General features: G+C 47.5%; 2 protein-coding genes across 9 annotated transcripts in view; both read left to right on the forward strand.

Annotated features, from left to right (window-relative positions):
- The first annotated feature begins 292 nt into the window (after positions 1 to 292).
- Positions 293 to 8,045, forward strand: CHRNA1 (cholinergic receptor nicotinic alpha 1 subunit). The gene is made up of 9 exons (XM_003207539.5): positions 293 to 450; positions 1,089 to 1,234; positions 1,356 to 1,400; positions 1,661 to 1,770; positions 1,883 to 2,078; positions 2,692 to 2,929; positions 3,957 to 4,180; positions 5,048 to 5,287; positions 6,658 to 8,045. Exons 1-9 carry the CDS (start codon positions 411 to 413, stop codon positions 6,787 to 6,789), a joined length of 1,371 nt encoding a protein of 456 aa, XP_003207587.4. The 5' UTR covers positions 293 to 410; the 3' UTR covers positions 6,790 to 8,045.
- Positions 8,046 to 12,554: 4,509 nt separating this feature from the next.
- Positions 12,555 to 23,150, forward strand: part of WIPF1 (WAS/WASL interacting protein family member 1) — a 49,620-nt gene continuing 39,024 nt past the window's right edge. For 3 of the 8 annotated variants that reach the window (XM_085228375.1, XM_085228371.1, XM_085228377.1), the window contains exon 1: positions 12,559 to 12,734. Coding sequence is in view for 1 of the 8 variants with exons in the window: in XM_085228369.1 (XP_085084495.1) it covers positions 16,101 to 16,200 (100 nt within the window). In the remaining 7 variants the exon portion in view is untranslated. Of the gene's footprint in view, positions 12,735 to 15,958; positions 16,201 to 23,150 lie in introns of those variants that run through there. The other 5 variants (XM_085228373.1, XM_085228370.1, XM_085228376.1 and 2 more) reach the window with 4 other exon arrangements.

Raw genomic sequence — 23,150 nt, forward strand, 5'->3', positions numbered from 1 at the left:
ATCCTAATGCCCGCACACAGCCGGTATGTGGTCAGGGTGCAGCAGGAACAGCAGCTGATCCGTTTGCCCTGGGAAAAAGGAGATCCCAAACTGTGCAAGCTGCTCTGGTCAAAGAGTGATGTGTAGCCTTGTTCCCAGCTAGGGATGTCTGTTGTGTGGGGTTTTTTTTAGCCGCAACTCACAGTGCCGCTCAGAAAAAAATGGCTTTTGGTGACCATTAGGAGCCATCTGAGCGGTGCAATGCATTGTACTTTCATTCCACAGCCGATGCGGCGGCCCTCAGCTGTCATGGCTGGAACAGGTGGTGTAAGGCAATCTGTGGGCAGTCGTGCTCCCCGCCCCCCCAGGCTGACCTTAAAGGCGCTGTGCGTGCCCCGGCACGGCGGTGCTGGGAGGAGCGGGCTCAGGTGATGGAGCTCTGCCGTGTGCTGCTCCTGATCTTCTCTGCAGGTAAGCGGCACATTTTGACAACCACCTCTGGCTGGGTCCTCCCCGCGGGTGTGGGACTAGGGCTTTGCATGGGTGTTAGTATGAAGGTGTGATTCCTAATTTCAGCCACCAGATACTTTGCGGTGAGGAGTTTGTTTTCATCTTTGTCTTCCATCTTTATGCCATGCTGCCGTTTACACTTGTTCAAAATTTATTTCAAGACGTGAGAGAGGCTCTAGCAAATGTGGCTTGACATGCAAAATTTCATCAGCTGTGGCACTGTTGACAAGGACGCACAATTGTTTTGCAGCTAGTTGTGTTGTACCAGGATGATTCTCTGTAAATTGTTCTTTAGAAGAATAATGAATTTGTGATGCTAGACCCTTTTCACTAAATCCCAGAAGTGAACTGAACTCCTGCCCATCCATCAGAGGGCAGCAGGGCGAGGGGCTTTGGTTGGGCTAATGAAGCATAGCACAAAACCTGGCCTGGCCGCCACGCTGCTCTCACAGCATGGGGAGGGAAGCATGAATTACAAGGGGGCTTTGCAGAGAGCGGGATCTGGCTGGCCGTAGGTCTGCCTATGGGCAGCATGTCCCTGTGACACAGCCCCGTAGTGCGTCCCACCCCTCCCACTGATGCCATTTTGTTGCACGCAGCCGGGCCGGCCCTGTGCTATGAGCACGAGACGCGCCTGGTCGACGACCTGTTCCGGGACTACAACAAGGTGGTGCGCCCTGTGGAGAATCACCGCGACGCCGTCGTCGTCACTGTCGGGCTGCAGCTCATTCAGCTCATCAATGTGGTAGGCAGTAGGCAGGCAGAGCCACCGCTTCGCGTGCTATCACCAAATGGCGTCGCTCTCCTCCTTTAATCCCAATGCTTGCTTCTTGTGTTTCCTTTCTCTTTGTTTTTTTCCTTTCAAGGATGAAGTAAATCAGATTGTAACAACCAACGTACGCCTGAAGCAGGTAACCCTAAATATTGCTACCCATTCCTTCCCACTCAAATAAATAGGGACAGCCAGGTGTGAGCTACTTTTGGGGCACCCTGGACCAATTGGATTGAGTGTCTTAAATTGATATTTAATTTAGTGTGAGAACAAAAACGAGCTGGAGGCCAAATAGGATGTGTTGATACTTTCCTGCCCAAAGCAAGGAGGCAAGTGTCCCTAGGAAGTGTCAAGTAGCACTGGAAGAAGTTCTCTGCAGCTGCAATCCTCCCTTTGCAGCAATGGACAGACATCAACCTGAAGTGGAACCCAGATGACTATGGTGGCGTGAAACAAATCCGCATCCCATCAGATGACATCTGGCGCCCGGATCTTGTCCTTTACAACAAGTAAGCAGCAGGGAGCTGTGGGACCAGAGCCTGGGCAGCGGCTGCTTTGCCTGCTCAGCCTGGCTGCCCTCAGGCCACCAGACAGCTGCAACCATTCTTCTTCCTTCCGCAGTGCGGATGGTGATTTTGCCATTGTTAAATACACCAAAGTCCTTCTGGAACACACAGGAAAGATCACCTGGACGCCTCCTGCCATCTTTAAAAGTTACTGTGAAATTATAGTCACATACTTCCCATTCGATCAGCAGAACTGTAGCATGAAGCTGGGAACGTGGACATACGATGGTACAATGGTGGTTATCAACCCGGTAAGCAATGGTTTGGTAATTGGGAAAAGCAGCAGAGACTTGGGTATGTTTTTAGGGACTTCTCTGGTTTAAAAGGGAATATAATCTTGGTTTGACTGAAAAACAAGATACTACCAGTAAAATGTAAAAGCTCCATTTGTAAGTGTCGTACAAAATTGCCCATTTTGACTTGTGAAATTCTGCATACACTTACTTCCCATGCTCCTTCTTCCCCAAACCTTTTGCCTGCCTATCTTCTTTACATGCCAGTGTTTCTGGTGGTGCCTATTCTGCTTTTGTTTCCTTATTGTGTGGGGGTGATTTTTCTCTGCTCATGACTTTTCTTACTTTCTGTCTCCTCAGGTATGTCTCTTATCTGTAAATATTTAAGTGGTCTTTCCCATTAGCAGACTATCCCTAACTCCTTCTGTAAAATATTTACTTGAACACGGCTCAAAGGATGATGTTGTAAGGCAAAATCACATAAGAATGGATGTTCGAGTCACAAAAATGCACAAGGCACCTGAGTGATTGGAAATTCTGTTCCTGAGAGACCACAGCATGTGCGTTTGTTCAGAATGTCTAGTATGAATAATGTGTCGGTCTGTGGTGTTGTGGGTTTATTTGCTGCCAGGAGAGCGATCGCCCTGATCTGAGTAACTTCATGGAGAGTGGTGAGTGGGTGATGAAGGACTACCGTGGCTGGAAGCACTGGGTTTACTACGCCTGCTGCCCTGACACTCCCTACCTGGACATCACGTACCACTTCCTCATGCAGCGCCTGCCGCTCTACTTCATCGTCAACGTCATCATTCCCTGCCTGCTCTTCTCCTTTTTGACCGGGTTTGTTTTTTATCTACCCACAGATTCAGGTAAGTGAGGTTAGTAATTCTACTGCCATAGAAACTGCTCTTCTAACAAGTTCTGGAGAAATTCAGAGTGCTTGAAGTTAGCGGCCAACTTGAAGGTCTGCATGTGCTAAACTGGTGCTTCAGCTCAAAACAACAGCTCTAAACATTCTGCAAATTAAACTGAAACTATTCATGTAGACAAATTGGGTGGATTTCCCGTGGAAAACATCGGTTAACTATCCAGCTGACTTCTGCAAAGCAAAGATTTGGCTAGCTGATGTTCTGACTTTGTCCATCAGGCCAAAATGTCTGTATGTCAATCAGTACCTGAGCACACTGTGTTGGAGCAGAGACCTTGTGGTTAGCGCACACTTGCGGGCTCATTGAGACGGAGTAATTCTGGCCTGCTTCATCTCTGATGAGCAGCTCTGTTGCAGAAAGCTTGTGCTCCCTGCAACAACCATTTCCCATGCTTTATTCATTTTACATTGGCATCAGCTTTTCGCCCTGCTTAATTGCATTGAACCTCTTCTGTGGACAACCTCTGATTCACAGCTTTTTGGTGGAGAACTTTACATGAAGTTGAAGCAGATAGGAAAAAAAAACTCTGCCTTGTGGTTCAGTTACGGTGCCCTACCTACTGAAAGCTGATCCCTGGCGCCAGATGCACATTTTGTCAGCTCACGTTGTGCTGAGGCAGCCAGCCCCAAGAGGCTACGGAGTCATTAACCAGGTGCATGCACCTCATCAATCAAATCCCACAATCCACAGGGTGCTCCTGGCAAAGAAGCTTTCCACACACACCACCTGTATGTTAGTCCAGTCATACCTGGTGATTTCTACCCCAGTGCAGGTGTTGGTGGTGTGTGAGGTGCTCAGGTCTGGCCAGATTCAGTACTGTTTTGTGAGCTAGTAAAATAGGAGCACTCTGGATTCATGAAAACATATGTGTGTGAATAGCTATTGTCCACATGCAAGCTTCTCAAACTGACTAAGCACTGAGTGATATCAACATACCCAGTGGAATTGTCTTCTTTTTGCATTGCAGGTGAGAAAATGACCCTCAGCATCTCTGTCTTGCTGTCACTGACTGTGTTCCTGCTGGTCATCGTGGAGCTGATTCCTTCTACCTCCAGTGCAGTGCCTCTGATAGGCAAATACATGTTGTTTACCATGGTGTTCGTCATCGCTTCCATCATTATCACTGTCATCGTCATCAACACCCACCACCGCTCTCCTAGCACTCACACCATGCCACACTGGGTCAGGAAGGTGAGCACCAGGGCTTTGTGTTTCCTCTTTTCCACAGAGTAGCGTGTGTTTTGTTGGCAGATTTTCTCCTAAAAGTCAGCAAGAATTGAGGAATCATAGAATTCTATCATAGAATTGCTTAGGTTGTATGGGACTTTAAGTATCATTGAGCTCCAATCCCCTGCCATGGGCAGGGCTGCCACTCACCAGATCAGGCTGTCCAGGGCATCATCCAACACAGAAAACACAGGGATTGGGACATCCACAGCTCCTTTACGTGACAAAACTGCCCACTGGATAGAGCCCTGCAGGGAATAGATGTGGCAAAACAGGGGCAGCTGATGGTATAGGGAGAGAAAAGTAGGTCAGTTGGGCTAAAGTGATCTTACTGGTCTAATAATCTCTGTGACTCTAGGACACTTCTGCCTGCCAGGAGACAGGCCCTTCAGGTCATGCAAATTGCATTGTAATAGCAAAGTCAAGCAAAAGTAGCCAAGAGACACCACTCAAAGTGCATTCCCCAAACCAGGCCCCAAGAGTGTGTGTCCCAAGCTGGATAGGATCAGTTAGCTGGCAGCAGTGTGAACCTGAGCAGTGGTGGTACAGCCCTCATTTGTATACATAGGATACACAGATAGGCAAAGCTGCTTTTGGAGAGCACATGGCAGGCCATGGGTTGACCCTGCCTGACCCAGGACATGAGGCAGACAAGAAGCATGGTGTAAATGTGGCATGTGGCATGACATACTCCAAAGTGGAATTTCTAGTGAGTCCAGGAGAGGAAGTTATCTGCTACTGGCGTAGCTCCCCTCTGTTTATTGCAGAGCTGCATCTGCACAGCAGCCCCTCCAAACAGGAATCTTCTTCTTCTGCTTTTTTTTTTTCCAGATCTTTATTGACACAATCCCAAACATCATGTTTTTCTCTACAATGAAACGACCATCCAGGGATAAACTAGACAAGAAAATTTTTGCAGAAGATATTGATATTTCTGAAATTTCCGGGAAGCAAGGTCCTGTGCCTGTCAACTTCTACTCCCCACTTACCAAAAATCCAGATGTGAAAAATGCTATAGAGGGAATCAAATACATTGCGGAAACGATGAAGTCAGACCAAGAATCCAGTAATGTAAGGCATTCTTTGTGCATGATTCATTTCTTGCTTTCATACTGCTACATCTTTTTTTTTTTCCTTCAATTACCCAGGCCTCACAAAAACACTCCAAATCTTGTTTTGGCTTTAGCAGGGGACAGTCTCCTGCCTGTGGTGTGGTCATTAAGAAGTAACAGATAATTGTCACAGGTGGTAAATGAATCTCAGTTTGAAAACGAGAAGAGAGAAAAGTGGTTTTCTTAACAGGGTGTGTGAAGCCACAGAGATGGCGCATGAGTAGCAAAGCAGTTTCCAGAACTGTAAGCAATTCCATAACACATTCCTCCTGTCCCCTACTTGGGCATCTTCCCACAGGGATAAATGGCCTTCCTTGCTTTTGAAAAGCCAGAAGGTAGCGCAGCTGCAGAATTCAGATGTAGTTTTATTTGAGAAGCCTGAAGTGTGACTTGCAGATAATAATTCCAGTTTTGATAAGGATTTGTGTCAATCCATGTATGCTACAAGCAGTCCCTGCAAGTGAGACACATCATGAGCTGCTGTGATTACTGACTTTTTCCACATTACAAGTCAAGAAAGGATAAATGCGTGCAGAGTCACATATGGCAGTTTTCCACAGGAAAGCCTAGCTTTGCCTCCTCCGAGCACATTCAGTGCAATTAACCCCCTCTTTCATTTCAATTTTTGCAGCTCGCACAGCTTTTAAATGGATAATTCAGGATCAGTTCTTCACCTTTCTTATTGCTGTTTAGCAGCGGATGCCCAGTGGTGACAGCCTGCAGGTGGGGAGGGACCTCTGTGGGACAATAATCTGGCCTCTCCTTCACCCAGGCAGAATTTACACCACAGTGTTTGTTCCTGTGGCCACGTTCCAGCAGCATGTAAATGGCTCCGGTTGGAGTCTCATGTTCCCAGTGGCTCCTCTGCAGATCAAGTGCTACCTTCAGCAGGGCTGGCATGGTTTCAGTGCCTCTGGGCTCTGCTTCTTTCTGCGCATACAAGGAGGGTCTTCGGTTACTGGCAAGTGCTCCCATCGGAAGTGGAGCCAGCTGTTTGTATCATCTAGACTTTACTGATATCACTTTCAGAGGATTTCAGAAGTCGCATTCCCAAAATAAACCAAAGGCCGTGGCTTCTGAAGGCTGTCACGGCATTGCCTTTGCTTACAAGTCACCTCAAAGCACTCCTGATTAGCAGTGTTCTCTAGATGGATTCCAGCAGCTTCTTCCACTTGTGGTGCACCTAAGGCAAAGGGAGAGGGAGATTAGGGACGGGATGTGTTGGTCCTTAGGGCAGAGTTACAGGGTGGAAATGTGCTCTGGCCCAATCATATCCGTTACAAATGCAGCTCTACAGAAATCTTACTGTCTCCTTTCTTTCTTCTTCAGGCGGCTGATGAGTGGAAGTTTGTTGCAATGGTGCTCGATCATCTTCTCCTCGTAATATTTATGCTAGTCTGCATTATTGGAACATTAGCTGTATTTGCTGGTCGCCTTATTGAATTAAATCAGCAAGGATGAACATCAAATGGAAACTATTCACTGCCTGGGCTGGGACTGGAAAGTATCTTGACTGCTAAAACCTGGCCAGCCATGGAAGTTCCCCTGGGACCGAGCAGGGATACTAAAATGTGCTTAGCACTTCAGAGCTTCTGCTTGGTGCCGTTCCACTGCCAAAATGACACGCTTACTCTACTGCTAGGCTGAATGGCTGTCAGCCAGATTTGGGTCCATTTTACTATTTATTAGGAATGTTAACATGTTAATAAGACCATCTGACTTTGTTATCCACATATATGATTCTAGTGACATCAAAAGCAAGTAATGAGTTCTATCTGAGCTGCAAATCTGTATCCAGCTTTAGAGTGGCTTTCAAGCTGGTTTCAATATCTGCTCTGTGGTTTTTGTACTGGCAGTGCCACAAATGCCTCTTGTAACACAGGCCGTAGCCAGCAGAAGTGTCTCAAGCTCCTTGGTAAAGCATCTGATTGCTGTGTACAAATCAGAATCTCGTGTGTGAGTCAACCTGCAGAACTCTTGGTCCAGCAAAAAGGGAGTGTTCCTTGTTGTGAAATGGATCCATTGCTGTTTCTTGCTATGCAGACCCAGGGTAAAGGACACATTGAAGATTTTTCATCCGTCTTTATCACTGAGCTCTGCTCTATGGCCACACAACTAACGTGCAGACAGAGAGCAAGCATACCTCAGTGTCCACACTGAGTGATGAGCATTGCGAGCACAGTTTCACCTTTGGGGGTGCTCAGTACGATATCTTAACCGCACCTCTGTTCCCTGAAACGCACCTCCTGCCCTGCTGGAATGCATTATGAGCAGCAGGCGGACACAGCACTGCAACGACCGTTCCGATGGAGGTGTGTATGACGAAAGGATCGGACCTCCCCCCCACATCGGCCGGTTCAACCGAGCTTCCTTCAAACGTTGAGCAGCAGCTCACTCTAGTGACAAAAGCGGGTAGTTGCTTTCGTCCAAAAACCTCTGATACTGCAGTGGTGGTTGCTTTTTTTGTTTGTTTGTTTTTAGTAAATTAGACTAGAAGTTTTTAGTCAACCCAAGGGACAAGCCTATGTCTGTTTCACTATATAGTGTGGAAGTTCGAGTAGTTCTGCCCATTATTCTCAAAAACAGATATGCACAAGTGAAGCAAATGATACAAATCACCCATCTTTCCAAGCTGGCTGTTCAAACCAGGACTACTTTGCTATCAATTGCTGTGCGTTTAATAAAATAACATGTTTTATGTTTGTGCTCTACAAGAATGTGTCGTGTCTGCAAAGGTCAGGCATTTGAAACTGTCTGTGGGGGAAATCAGGCAGTTCTGCAATATTCTGTTCGTGCATAGGGCTGCTTGGGAATGTTTTGCTGAGCTGCATTCCTCACCAAAACACTTTGTGCAGGTCAGTCAACCACTTGTAGCACTCTGCTCACTGGTAGCACTCTGCTTGACTCTTTGGATTTTGACGTTGGTAATCTTTGCCTCCCTGGATGATCATTAACCTCGTAAACAATGGCTGGAGATGCATGCTGAGGTAAACCCCTGCTGACAAACGGAGTGCTTGCTGCAGCTCTGCTTAATTTCAGTGAAGCTTCCAGCCCTTGGATGGAGTTATGCAGCTCACCAGCTTGTCAGGAGCTGAGCTGCAGTGTAGCAGTGCCTGTGATACTTATGTTGGGAGATGGTGATTGGCACTGAAGTGGCAGGAGAATCCTTTTAGGGATTTTTGGAGGGAAAACAAACAAGTAACAAGATCTGTGGGTAAGTAGCTGCATTACCTCTGTTGAGCTTCCTCGAGTCACCACCTCTGGGTAGTGGTCTCAAAATTCCATCTGTGTGTGTGCTCACCTCTATCTCTGGCTCCCTACATGCACAGCTAGCTACCATGTTGTAGTCGTTTCCTTTCCCTTCCTCAGAGAAACTTCAGAAATTACTTCTGTGAAAATTTTTATTTGTGATAGTTTGTTCTGTCTTACAGGCACAGTAAACCTCCTGCCTTCCTATCACACAGTCTTGATGAACTGGGCATGTCTCAAAGGTGTAGCACTGAGGGGAAACAGCAAGCTGTTTCTCTTCCTGGGTATCAGAATCTGTCCCCTGCCTCTCCATGCAGCTGGTCCTCCAAACATCAACAGGGCACCTCAGGGGGAAGTTTACGTACACCTCTTTTTATTATTTTTTTTTTTTTGCTTCATATACTCAGATTGTGCAAGCCACCTTTCATTTTTGTTCTATCTCACCTTTATGATAACATTTCTCTTAGGTATCATTGATAGCCTCTGTTACTAATATCCATCTACAGAAACACCCTTACCCACATCCAGTCTGTCTTACCTGCTACTGTCCTTTTAAAGTGTCAGCATGCCTATGTATCTGTTAGAATAGTACCTTTGAAGCTTGTAGATGGGCTGTCTCAGCCGCTGTCAAAGCTAATTTGCCATTTATGCGTAAGTACATGTTGCCTGACAACTTCTCATTTGCAGCACTGGAGCCTCTCCCTGCCCCTGTAGCACTGAGCTGTGGGCCCTTCCACTTGTGTCTCACCAGAGCTCCAGGGAGGAGGCCCTGGGCACCACCTGGGCAATCACTTGTGCTGCTCTGCTGCCCCACGGCCCAACAAGCAAATTTCAGATCTGAGCTTCAACCAGCAATTCTACTGATATGTGGCTTCACTGACTGTTTCTCTAGTAAGTGCAAGAAGTAATGCCATCCAAGCGCTGTGGCACTGCACTGAGCAGCCCCAGTTTAGCTGAAGGTTGACGTGCTGGGTGAGGTGTCATCCTGACAGTGACAGTGCTCCCAGCAGTTACCTTCTCCCTCTTTTAGCTGCCAGCTTCCTGCTGCTAGAGGTGGTTTTGTTCACTTTGATCTTGTGGATAACACTCTATTTATAGCCTTAATAGAATGGCTCTCTGGAACGTCTCCATCTTCTTAACTCTGATTCTCTTTCCAATTTTTTAACAGTTTGGCAATTAACTTTCCCCTTCGCATCCCTTTAGCTGACCTTTAGCTACTCTCTACTGTTCTGTGGACAATTCGCTCTCTGAGCTGCAGTCATCCCAAATTTCTTTCCCCTTTTGTACTTGCACAGCTCAGGAGACTTGACTCTTCTGAGGGGGTTAGTTGAATTTTTAAAAGACCATTACTTTGTACCGGTTCCAAGGGAGCAATTTCACCTCTGCATGAGTCCGTAATCAGAACAGGCTGCTGCTCTCTATCGGCACCAGGCAGATGAGCCAAATGTGATGGCCTTGTTCTGTCTGTTCAGCCAGCTGCATATTGACTTCTTAAAGCATAACTGAGCTGTTAACAGAGCAAACAGAAAAATGACATTTTCCAAACTCTAAATGCTTGATCGTGAGCAGGCATCTGCCAGATCTGATCATTCCCCCCACACTTACACTTCGGGTTCTGCTACCTCTTTGCAGTCTGAGAGTTTTTAAGCAAAGAGATTATTTATTTTTTCAGGCCACCGTAAGAGAATGTAAGTACTTGTTTTCCTGCAGGCTGTGAGCTGCTGCCAGCCCCCTCGTTGCAGCCCTCTCCCCATGAGAGCAGTGTGAGTTTCACCAGCATGCTGACTCAGCAGTTCCTGTTTCCAGTAAACCACAGGGGCAGGGGACAGCAGGGTGAGAGCGTGAGGTAGGCCTGCAGAATGCAGAACATTGTGCTGCTGTTGCGTGAAGGACGTATCCTACACCCCTGGAAAGTTTGCTTTCTTGTATGGTGGGGTGTGAGATGTTGCCTTTGAAATCACCGGTAGTTTGGCACATCAGAAATGTTTGTGACAGCAGCCGCTTTTAAAAGATTGCTGTATATGGTCTCAGTCACATACCTTGTGTTTTTATATGCTAACTAGGGCTGGATAAAGTCTAGCACAACCTCCAGGCTCCTGGGCTGTCAATTCCTCCCCGTATAATTTTGTTCCCTTCCTGAAAAATGGTTGCTGTGTGTTTTGTCCTCATTGTGAAATTGGAGCAAAGTCTCCCAGGCTTCTCTCACAAATGAGGTGTAGATACAGGCTTGTAAGAGAGCTCTGGAGCACCTTCCCCTTTCTGGAAATCAAGCCTCAGATACAGGCAATCACACCCTGCTTTGCAAAAGATTCTCTAAAACAATCACCCTTCAGTTCCTGCTGAAGGATAAAAGGGCAGGCATGGCTATGGAGAACAACCAACCTGCATGGATTCATTCCCCAGCTCACTCAGGGCCCTGCTGAGTTCAGCTGGATGCAGGGGCTACCTGCAGTGCATGTGATGGAGCTGAGTAAGGATGGGACAGGTTCATGTGTTAGCACAGTGCATGCCAGGCTGACCAGCGATCGAGACTGCAGAGGAGCTCCTTGGTTATGGCAGCAGTGTGATGGCCAATCACTTGGTGGGCTCCACAAAAGGGGAGGACGCTGTCCTTGCAAGGGCTGTTACTACGTCCCTCACTCCTGTGCAGATCTTCTCCACAGCTGGCTTCTAGCAAACAAGCACATCTGGATGAGCTCTTTTTGTATATCCCATACAAAGCTTGGAATAAACACATCAATGATATTTCTTTACTACCTAGCCAAAAGGAAGCTGTTTGCCTGTATGTGACTTCAGAACTGTTTTCAGTTAACCAATGACCTGAATGCAGGATGCAGCATTTAGGAACCCCATGTGGATTTGTGAGCCCCTTTAGAGAGCTTTAGGTCTGTATGTCCATAAAGGCAGTAAGCGTAGAATACCTGCAGCTTTCCCATTTGTGAGCTCCATAATTTTTGCTTGCAAACTAATCTAGGTCACGTACCCAGGGCAGAGGAGGGTAGAGGAAAAAGATAAAACCATGGTACCTGTTTTTCTGTCTTGCAGTGCCCCAAGCATGCAATGACACAAAAACAAAGGCATGACCTACATAAAAGGCTGGCAGTGTTTGAAGTCTTACACCAAATGCAAATCAGCAATGATTTGGTGAGCACATCTCACCTTAACGCTCTCTTTGCACCTTGTAATCTCTTGGTCAAAAACAAAGAGCAGATTGTAAGAGGTTGGCTCAGCACACAGATTGCTCAGGCTTTGACCTTAATGGGACATATTGCAATAGAGGAATTAAGAACAAACTCCAGTTTTTCAGGACACCTGTCCATAACATCCATGTGTTAGACAGCGGTGTTATGCAGCTGCTGAACTGAACTGTGGTCATGCACGGGCTAAACAAAAACCATGAAATGCCTCCAAGATGTGAAAGGCACGCAGGATGAGTACTGGCTCCAACAGGCACCCACAGCTACACAGCTACAGTCCTGCTGCCCTGCAGAATGCACCCCTATCCCTGAGCTGCTCCATCGCTTATGCTTTGTTCATTTTTTTTCATTCAAGAGTTCAGCTCTGCACCCAAAGACATTAACAGAAGTTTTCTTTCTAATTCAGTCACACTTAGAAGGAATAGGAAGCAGCCTCTATTACTTGCCTGGCAAAGCCATTTCTGTGCGAGTTAATTGAGATAAGAAGCACAGATCCCTTTGGGGGCATCATGTGGACCTCCGCATACTGCAGGTCTTAATAGGGATGCAGCAAGTACCTCTATTCCCACTGTTTAATGACGCCTGCACTCCTCTGCCCGCGTCCCTGCCGTGCCACGGCCGCTCCCCAGCCCCGCCGGTTGCCATCAGGGCGGCAGGGCACCGAGGGAGGCGAAGGGGCAGCTGCGACCAGCGCTCGGCCCCAATCCCGGGCAGCTCGCAGCGCCAGCTGTCCCGCAGCCCTTTCCCCGTCCCCGCGCACCGGGCTCCGGCCTGCCCGCCGCCCTCCCGCTCTCCGTCCGGGGCCGGGGCCATGTGCAGCGCGCGGGGCTGCGGGGAGCGGCGCCCCAGAGCCGCGGCGCGGCGCTTCCTGCCGCTATAAATAGCGCCCGGCCCAACATGCCCCGGCCGCGGCGCGGCTGGAGTGCCGCCGGCAGCCGTCGCCTCGCCCGACGGAGCGCGGTAAGGGGTGCGGGGAGCGGACCGGGCAGGGGCTCCCCGGCGGCGACCCTCTCGGCGCCCCGGGGTAAACAAGGCGTGGCGAGCCGGGAGCTGAGGCTCGCTTCGTGCTTGCTCTCTCCCTCTGTGTCTCTTTTCTTCCAGACTGCTCTGTCTCGGGCTGGGACGCGCTCTGTCTTCTGAAGCTGTTCCTGCTCTTCCTCTCTGCGCCCGGCTGGCATCCCTCCCTGCTTTCCTCTGGCTTTCCTGCGCTCCCCGGGTTGGAGGATGGCGTGGGACGAGGCCTGGCCTCCGGGAGCACCTCGGTCCCTGCGGGCCGTGGCTCTGCCCAGCCCCGGGGGCGGCGGGTTGTCGGTCCCGTGGCGGGACCGAGAGCTGCGGCACCCGGTGGGGTGACATCGCGGCCGGCGAGTGCAGCGGGAGTTAAGAGCGGGGGCAGTGCCTGAGGGTCCCGCACTCTGAGCGGGCCGGGGGTCGTTGTGGAGAAGCGGGGCTTGCGAACCTCACGTAAGCAGTCCTAAAGTGTTAGGTTAGCCCTCCTCCAGGCTGCGCGGCCCCGCTGCCCTGTGGTTCCTGCCTATCAGGAAAACCCCTCCTGCAAGGCAGGGCTGTCCCTCCTCTGCCTGCGCTCCTCGTTGCTACCACGTGCTCTTCCTGGGCCTCGGCACTGAAAAATGGCATGGAGCTCACCTCTAGCGCTGAGTAGATTGTGCCTATCCAGGAGTCTGTAGTGAGGTACCTTCAAATTGTTTTTTTAATTTTTGTGGTGTATCCTCAAAGAAAGGGCTGTTATCGGTGGCTGCTCTTGGCCTTCCTGGTCTCCGGAGGGTAGGCAGCATGCTCTGCCCCTCCCTCACACCCTGCGTGCTGCCCTCTTCCACCTCCATCTCTCTCTGTCCACAGGCAAGGCTTGGAGTTTGTGTGGAGATATCCTGCCCTCACCACCCGCAGGCACCCAGCTGAGCAGCCCTGGCTTAAGGAAGGGTGTGAGAGGTGGCTACGCTGGCAGCGTGGCTGAGGGGGAAGCTGTCCCCATCTCACGCACTGGGCAAAGCAGTGAGTGGTGCTGCTGCTTCTGGAAGAGCTCGGAGGACCTTCTACTGTGTGCTCCCCTCTGCTAGAGCAGGGCCTGGAGCACATAAGGAGGAAATGCAACTGCTGCAGAGCACTTCTGCCCGCTGTGCTGCTGGAGCACGTGAAGGGAGGGAGGGACAGGGCGGTCCAGGAAGAGTGCAAGAAGGCGGTGAGGAGAGAAAACATGCTTCCATGCAGATCACTTAAGTGTTGTTTAACAAGAGTGACAGCAACAAGCCTAAGACTGGGAGGTTGTATCTCTGAGTCTTCGTTACTGCTCCTCCTACTGCTTTTAGCTCCTCTGGCTCTGTGTGTGTCCTGGGCTCCTCAGTACCCTCTGACCTCCAGCAGGACATTGCCCTTAGCCCATCTGTGTGCATGGGATTGCCCTGCAGCCCCTCACATGGAGTTGTTCCTGCAGCTGCTTCCTTAGGAATGGTGAGGGGTGTGCTGTCCCTAGCTGGTCTCTGAATGCAACTGGGTGTACTTACACAGCTCACAGTGGAGCTGAGGGACTGCTGTCTCTGTTCTCCCTTGTCTCCTTCCACTGCTCACCTGCCCTTATTCTGTGCCACAGTTATCTGTAGGGTGTGATGACGGGTTCAGCAGTCCAAGGTAATGCTGCCCAGAAAGGAGATGGCAGGAGGAGGGGCTCTCCCAGCCTGGGCTGCCTCTTGCTCTGACAGCACTCGTGTCTCTCTGGCTGATGCTGCTGCCTTCTAGCTCTACTGAAATTGCACTGCTTACAGCATTGCATTGCTCTCTTGATGGCAACAGGCAGCAAGATGCTGTCTGTGGGGTTGTGCTGCTACAAGATTGCTGTAGCTGTTGTTTCTGTTTTCTTATATTTTTGAGAAACCCAGAGTCATTACAACATTGCATCAGGATATTAATGCTTTGTTTCGTGCAGCAGAGGCAGAAATGAAAGTGTTCCTTTAGAGGAGTGAAAGGAACAGTTTCCTAACTATAGCCTTCACACCAGGTGCCCTCCAGCCTTTTCAGTGAAGGTTGCTGAGTGGCAATGCTGATCGCTTTGTAAAGGAGTTGCTTTTCAATATTGCTCTCCGTTACTGACAGTGCAATTAGTTCTAACAGCCATTTGCTTTCTGCTTCACTTGTATAAACACCAGACTTTTCTTGGAGGAGGAAAAGAGGGCGTGTTGGTGTTGTCTGATAAATGTGACATGAGGACAGAACTTCATAGGTTTGCTTTCACAGCAGTATGTTCTTCTTGGGATGTATGTGTATGTATAAGTATATATATATACATTGGTAAAATGTCTCTGCACAGCCATTAGAAATGTTCTAAGCTCTTACTGTGCTTAATCTATCTGGATAATTGATTTATGCTTAGGAACCATAAGAAATAAGGAAACGGTGGCAAGGGTAGGGGGGATTTCTTTACAGTTTATGCTCTTGCCAACATGAATGTCTTAATTGTGGCAAGTTCACAACAATATGAAACCTTGTGAAAGTTCAAATCTAGTGAAATGCTTCTGTGTTCTTTCTACAGACTTCTTATTCTTGGCTGTAATGCAAATGCTTTTTCTTCATGTGGTGCACTCTGACACTTGGCCAATAGCATCCACTGCCATGAAGGATGGGCAGGTCTCCTGGTTCAGAACCCGTGGCTCCAGCTGTATTTGAGCTGGGTAGGGTGTGTTCCTTAGATGGGGAGAAAGGTGGGGATGTTGGAGGTGGCCACAAATCTTCAAGAGAGCTGTTTGCTTTGGGTGCTGCTGACTGTATAACTATCTGCATTCTAGTTAGCTGCTGGCCTCACAGGTGTACATGAAAATTCATCTGTTGCTGAGTAATGACTGTTGAACTGTTGGTCAGCAAATACCCCCCCAAAAAGGGATTATTAAAAACAAAATTTAAAACATTTTATCAGGATTTGTTTAAAATATTTTGGATGCTGTCAGTGATCAGTGTAGTGGTGGTGTGCTTTTGTGTAGTATCAGCTCCATGTGTGGCTATATCTAGGAAATGAATAAACTTAGTGTTTTATTGTGACTCCTTGCAAGTAGTATGCAGCTGCTGCTGTGTTGTGGGTGAAGTCTGAATGGGGATGACATTTTTCGTGTGGCATTAGCCCTGGAGATGAGGACTCTGACATGCTGTTGCTGCTCAGCTGTGCAGGTCTCACAGAGCAGCTGTGCTTCGGTCCGCTCCAGTGCAGGTCACTGCGGTGCAGTGCCTGTAGGCTCGGACATGTGCAGCAAGGGTGCAGTTTCATCGAAATCTGAGATCAAAGGCATTCAGAATAGAAAGCTTCCTTGTTCCTGAAAGGAGATGGACAGGAAGCACAAGGAGCACTTTGAGAATCTGTTTTGCAACTCTAAACTCTGCTGTAACCCCTTTAGGAATCATCTGCATTTGGATCCGATCACACGTAAGTACGCTTTGGAGTTAAATGTTTCACTTTGTACCTTAAACTACTGCTGTTGCAGAAGCAAAGTTCCCAGTGTTTAAGCTGCTTCTGTGGCACCCATGGTCTTTGCTCCCTCCTGCCACTTCCCTCCTAGGGCTGAGCCCGGGTGAGCAGCACTCCTGGCTTTTGCACATGTGTTCCCAGGGGGACTTCCTCTGAACTATTAGCATCTCTTCTGCTACAGAAACTCAAGGGAGCTCTTTAATGGGAAGAAATATAGAGGCTAAGATAAATGTTCATAGCAGCTTCAGCAAGCCCCAAATAGCTTGTGCATGTTTCCCTTGTGATAACGTCAGGAAGTGGGGTGATTCCCTCTTCCTACTCCTCCTTAATGTTTTTAGTGAATGCTGTGCTTGAATACTGAGATCTGTTACTGTAAGGAACAGGCAGAGTGGAGCAGACTACTGTCCCCCAGAGTATATAGGCTAAGTGGTCTCAGAACATCTGAAAATGGCCTTGAAGTGTGAATAAAGGCTTCTAAGAGCAGAAAGCGGAGAAGCACAGTGAGGGGAAATGGCTTTGCCTGAAGCCTCATAGCAGCAAGTTGGTAATAATGCTGGGAAAGGATCAGAAATCTCCTGACTAGTGGGCTGGAGCCATTGAGCTAAAAGATGTCATATTCAACATCAACATCAACAGAAAAGCTTCTTACCCTATTCAGCTGCTTTCAGATTACTCAACAACAGAATAGCAACCCCCCAAAACACATATGTGTATGTATATATGTGTGTATATATTCAATCTGTCACTTAGAGGGATTTTTATACTAACAGTTAATTACATTTTCTCAGGCAACACTGAGAACATGAGATCTGGAAAAGAATTTGTGAAATAAAGACAAGAGCTGCAAAGGAAATTTTTAGAAAGTGATGTTATTCCCAGTTTGCTACATAACAATTAATCTCTTATTTTTAAAGGGAGGATGTGAGCAGAGAAAGCTGTATGCCGAATTCAAGTTTGAATCGCTCGTCATTTAAAAAAATAAATCACTTGAAGAAAGATTGTTGGTTTTGTTTTCCTAACGTGGAAGCTGAGGAAGCAGATCGGCATTTTAGAGAGTATGATAGAAGGCGTTAAGCAGTGAGTTAACTGCATCTGTGTTCCAAATCCAAATGCTACGAACAAGGCGCCATTCAGATCTTCAGTTATAAGATCTATGCTGAATTCATTATGCTGGGTTTGAATTCTGTTGGGAGAAGAGAGAGGGAATCACAGAAGATCTGTTAAAAGTCCCTTTTCCCATTTTGCTAGCTTGTTTTTGAAGAGATGAAGCAGGGTTCTCCTTTTCCATCTCCCTGTATTTGTCTAGCACTTACGCAGGTCATCTGTTAATTATTAGCAGCTGTGAAGCTATTGAGTTACATAAGTATAGCTAGCAGTCAGCAGAGCCTTGCATCATTCTGCAGATCCGTTCACTGCAACAACAGATAGGTTTTGTAACTTGCTCGACATGGGTATCAAACTATTCAGGACAGCATCAGCAGACACGGGAGGTCGGGAAATCCTTTAAGTCTTAGAAATGAGGTACAATAATGTGCTGTTGTGTTGTCACAGCAGCGTGCCGTGCAGCTGGCACGTGTGTTGTTGGCAGGCTGTGAGGAGGGCTGTGCTGGGCTGATCCCCGGCAGCTGAGCTGCCAGCCACACAGAGCAGGATTGTCTGGGCCAGGAGATGGGCAGTAGGAGCAGAGCAGGTGTGGGGGCTTTGGGGCATGTTGCAGGTTAGCCATGCTCTCTGACATGGCTGCATACAGCAAGCTGTCAGCATTAGAGGAGGCTTCTTTACATTGGGAGTGTGCACAGCTGGCAATTTGAGGTCTCTTGGCCATGGAACTGCCTCTGTGAAGGAGAGTGTGTTGGTGTGGGTGGCCCGAGGCTGGCAGGGTTGGGTTCTGCCTCTGGGTTTGTAACGCTGTCAGCACAACATGGGACTTGGTGAGCAGCATGAGTTCCTTCCCATAGAGCCTTCAGGGAATACAGACGACTTAATCCACTGCAGTTCTGGGTATTAAGTCACAGACTGCGTAATGAGCTCTCTGATCCAGGCTTTGATTTTTGTTTTCAGATTGCTCTTGTCTTGTTCTCTGCTTTGCTGCTTGAAAGACCTCTGTAGGCAAGAAATTGTAAAATGGTGAATGCAGTGATATCAAATCTGCAAAACATGCAATCTTTACTGTACTTGTTCTCTGGAATTAAAATGGTAAAATGTGTTCCAGGAAATAGGGTGTCCCTCCAGACTCAGGTCTCTGTTAGTGGCTCGCATCTGTTCCCTGGAACGAGAGAAAGCAAGAGAGGAGTTTGCCTGAGCTTCCATTTTCTTCTTTCTTTTCTTTCTTTCTTTATTTAAAGCAGCAGTGTGAACAGTGAAGTCTGAGATTCACTACCCTAAATCAGTGGTTTCTTCCCACCTGTGGTGTGAGAACAGTGGATAGGGCCTCATGAGCTCACGGTCTGGCAGCCTCTGAGTTACACCAGGTGATCAGCACGGCCCTCAGGTCCCCCGCAGCCTGAGGCAGCACTGCGGGGCCCCAGGACACTGGTGCCAACCGGGATTGTCCTTGTACAAGCAGCTTGTGCAGAATGGTGCCTGGCTTGTAACTAGCATCAGCTAGGTCACTTTTTTTTTTATCACTACAGGTGATTAAAGGGGAGGATTTCCTTGGAGGAAGGGAAGGATTTGGTTACTCTTTCCTTGCCTCCTACCTAGGAAATGGTTCTTAGAAAACAGCTAGTATTCTTCACTTACTGTGTGGAAACCCTTTTGCATCAGCCATGCAGTACTAAGCTCTGCAGTCCTCCGTTTCCCCATCTCATCGATCCTCCCACAGCAGTCACTTTAGTCACTGCTCTCCTCAGGTCATGATTTGCCTAGCACATGAACAGCCTTAGCTGTGGCATTTCCTAAAGCTCATCCTCGCCTAGCAGCTACCTTCAGTTTGCATGGCCCGTGGCTTTCTGTTAGCCTCACCTCCTGGGTCCTTAGCAGGCTCTCTCTAACTTCTGCCTCATCCCAGCTTTGACTTCTTGCAGTGGAGTGTCTCCTGTTCTGTTCTGGGATGTCCTACATCTTGCAGTCCCCCACAGAATATCAAGCATGCTGGATACAAGCTGAACTTCATCTCAGCCCCTACCAAGCCTATTCACATCGTAACTGTTACAGACTGGGGCAGATTGCTTTTACAAAGCACTTTACTGCTATCTGAGAGCCTTCTCTGGACAAAGCAAGAGGCCCAGGGTATTTCCAAATGTTTGTTTTGTATTTCCATGCAGGGAAAGACAGAGAACTTTCTTTCTTACTTTCACATTTGAAGTTACTTGAAGGAGTTTTTAAAGGAAGTATCGAATGTAAACTATAAAGGGTGTTCTGTGTATGTTGCAAGTAAACAAAGCCCTTGGTCATGCACATAGTGAGTTTGCATGACTCGATGTATTGACCTTTTTCTCTGCATCTATTCAGTTACATGCTCCTTGGTGGTGTTTTTTATAGTTGTACATCTTGCCTTGGATTCAGGACTTCTGAGATAGGGATGCATTTTTTTAATGTTCCGTAAAAAGCATTTTCTATTCTAGTAGGATGAAATGAAATTTAAATGATAGCAATATCCTGGAAAGGAATATATGTGAGTATGTCAGCGTTAAGAGAATATAACTCATCTGAGGTCACAGAGGTGGCACCTACCAGAATATCACCTGCTCTGTCTGCAGGTTACACTTTCAAGCCACCCTAGGCTGATACTACTTTGAAAGGGAGAGTAAGGTATTCCTTAAGCATACAGCTTTTCTTGATAGCAGCTGTGGTGTTGTGTTGGAACCAGAAAATCTGAAATGGAGACAGTCCCAAAGCTTTGTGTAATACTAGAGCGCAGCAAGCTACAAGGAAATAAGCCTCCTATGGACTTTCCTACTCGATTTTCAGGTACAGGTTCTGCTTTTGTTCTAAATGTATGGTTTAGGGCATTCTGCAGTTCCAGGGTTGTTTTAGAAGTACTATGAATGCTTAATTGAAACAGATAATGTGGAATTTTGAAATTTAAGTTTCAATTCTCTAAATGCTCTTCAAAGTGTAGAATCTTATTCTGAAAAGTTACTGCATGCTTACTCTTACTTGCCTTATTAAGAAAATCCAGAGCAATACTTATTTCCTCATCTTTTGGTTTTGCTTTTCCTAGCAGATCTTTACAGGCTTGATATCTTCAAGACCTACTATAGCTGACTCTTTTCCAGTCGTGCATATGTTCGTGCATGTTGATTGGAGTTGGAGGAAGACATTAGCTGCTATAGGGAACTAGAAAATGGGATATTCCATAACTGACAAATCCCACAAGTTCCTCCTTTATTCTTCTAAAATGTGCCAGTTGTTGAGCAGAACACCCCTGATAATGCATGTGAATTGCAGGGTAAAAGCCAGTTGGATGTCATCATGCACAGTACTTAACTGAGAACACTAAGGGACATTGTGCTTCCAGGGGAAAGAACTGTTGTTGTCTTCTGCTTTTTGTTACTTCAAAAGTTTGCCAGGAAAGTTTCCTCTTAGGAGCAATAACAGAGTTTACACTTGCTTACAATAAAAGTGGTATAACACCACTCTTTGCTTAGGCTGTGAGCTTTTATTCCTCTTGTAAGCCTGTTTGCGCACTGTCTGTTTGCTAATCAGTGAGACTGATTAGGCATTAAAGAACTCGTGGTTGTGATGCTGTGTACTATGGTGTTTTAACAGCTCCCAAGGCCTTTACTGTCAGCTATGCACAGAAGCAGATAAAAACACAATGGAAAAACCCTGCAAAAAGGGAAAGTAAAAAGAACATAGTGTATTTTTACCTTCTTCCTTTTATCTAGAGATAAGGAAGTGTCCCACTGCCATTTTATAGCTAAGCATGACTCTGTGCCCTAGGAAGTGGAGGAGAGACCACAAAACCCCACCAGTGAACTTGTGAAACAGCAGGCAGTGGCACTCCTTGGTCTCACTGTGCCCTTGGTATGATGTGAGGTCACTGCAGAATGGACAGGAGCTCTGGGACGGGACTGCCCTTGGCAGCATCAGGGCACCTCTTCCCTGGGCTCCACAGGCTGTTGTCCCTGAGGCATGTGTGTGGCATTGCTCCCTCTGGCTGGGGTGGCCGCTTAGTTTTGGAAATCAGGATAACTTTGTTCCTGCTGCAAAGCTCCCGCAGCCTCAACATCTTTCTTCTAAGGGATTGGGCTATCACTGTGGTGTGTGACTTTTTGGAGGGGGGGGAACTACAGTCTACAGGCACATTTGATGCAGCGCACCTCAGCTCTATCCAGTAAAGTTTTCACCATTTATAGTCTCACTTCTCTGTATTTAGTTCAGGCATGTGCAGATCCTGATTCCTTTGTTTCTCAACAGAGCATGTGATCCTGTAGCACTGGAGTTTTCTGTAATGCACACCAGTGCAGGATCTCCAACCCTGTCACTAGGGAATCCTGCCTGATGTAAAATTAGGGACCATTTTTTTGAACTATTCTTAATAATGTAATTATGGAAATAGTTAGTTTGAGTGTTTAAAGGTCTCCAAAGCCTGCATTCCCAAGAGCACCGTGGTGCAATAGCTTTCTCATTAAAAGTCAGGAGAACTGTCCCAGTTAGCAGCAAAAGGCCTGAAGTTAAATATGTCACAAAGTTTACCTAGCTCCAAACTGCTAACAGTGGAACCTGAAGCAGGAGCAAACAGCCTATGTAACAGCTGCCATAGCCAAGCCCCTGCTGGCAGCACAGGAGGTAGCTGCAGCAGCACCTTCGGGCTCATACAGCATGCTGTGATGCACAGCATCACCTCCCTGTGCTGCCTGATGTTTCTGCTTTGTGACAGGCTGGCTCTGCTGGGACGTGGCCCACAGGCAGGTGGCCCTACCAAAATGACTAGAAGTGATTAAAAGTGCAGTTATAGCATTCTATATAGCCTTCTGTGCTGTTTCAAGCCAGAGCACTAAACTGCTGCCCCTGCTTTTACTCTCAGCTAGTGAAACTGGGAGCTTATCCTGAACTGTATGGTCAGGTATTCAGAAACCCAGCTTATCTTAACATGACAAGCTGTGATAAGAGCTGGCATCCTTGCATCTGCTGTGAGGCAGAGGGGCTGCTTTGCGTCTGGTCAGTGCAGCCTCCCCCTGGCAGCAGCTGAGCCATAGCAGTATAGGGAGACTAGTTTCTAGATCAGCAATTTATCTCTAAGCCTGATGAGCTGGAAATAAACATCACTGTTTTCTATGAGTTTCTGTGTAGTGTAATTGCAATAAGTTGATAATCCTAGGTCTACAGTGGTTCCTGCTCAAAATGATGTTGAGGAGCAGCTTCAGACTGGAAGGCGCTGTGGAGCAGCCAGGTGATGGACGTGGGTTGGTGGTGCACCCTGATGGCTCCAAAATCACTGGGCACAGTGAGCTCTCCTGGATGCAGCCCCTGCAACTGCCCATTGCATGTATATTACAGGCAGCGGCAGCACTGGGTTTCCTGAGCAAGCAGGGAGCTTCAGACTCAAGGCTCGTCTCTGTGTGCCTCTCATGGAGCCTGAAATTCCGTTAGCTTGGCTAGTGTTCTCCTTATTCATAGTGATAAATGCCACTAATTCCTAGGGATAGCACAGACAGTTAACTGAGATTATGGCAGTGCGTATATGTATTCATAAATTGAGCCTCCCTTTCTCCTGTTTATTCTTAGGAGAATATTCTTTTTTGATAAATGTTAATGAAAGAAAAATCCATGATTCCATCTTGTATGTGATGTGATCTTGTTCTCCTTACTTGGGCACACCTCTGGTCAGTATGGAGCTGCTGGCACTTGGGCATGTGCGAAGAGTAACAAGTCTCATCCACTACACAGCAGAGGAGCTGATACTGTTTTATAATCACCCAGCAAGTATGTACAGACTCCGATCTGTGTCTATATTTGGC

The sequence above is a fragment of the Meleagris gallopavo genome, chromosome 7, assembly GCF_905368555.1.
Source record: "Meleagris gallopavo chromosome 7, MGAL_WU_HG_1.1, whole genome shotgun sequence".
Taxonomy (NCBI): domain Eukaryota; kingdom Metazoa; phylum Chordata; class Aves; order Galliformes; family Phasianidae; genus Meleagris; species Meleagris gallopavo.

Bases quoted from the DNA above. Each gene is read 5' to 3' on its own strand.
- CHRNA1 (XM_003207539.5), top strand. From the start codon at position 411: ATGGAGCTCTGCCGTGTGCTGCTCCTGATCTTCTCTGCAG. The intron at 1,235-1,355 runs GTAGGCAGTAGG...TTTCCTTTCAAG, and splicing joins TCATTCAGCTCATCAATGTG to GATGAAGTAAATCAGATTGT. The intron at 4,181-5,047 runs GTGAGCACCAGG...TTTTTTTTCCAG, and splicing joins TGCCACACTGGGTCAGGAAG to ATCTTTATTGACACAATCCC.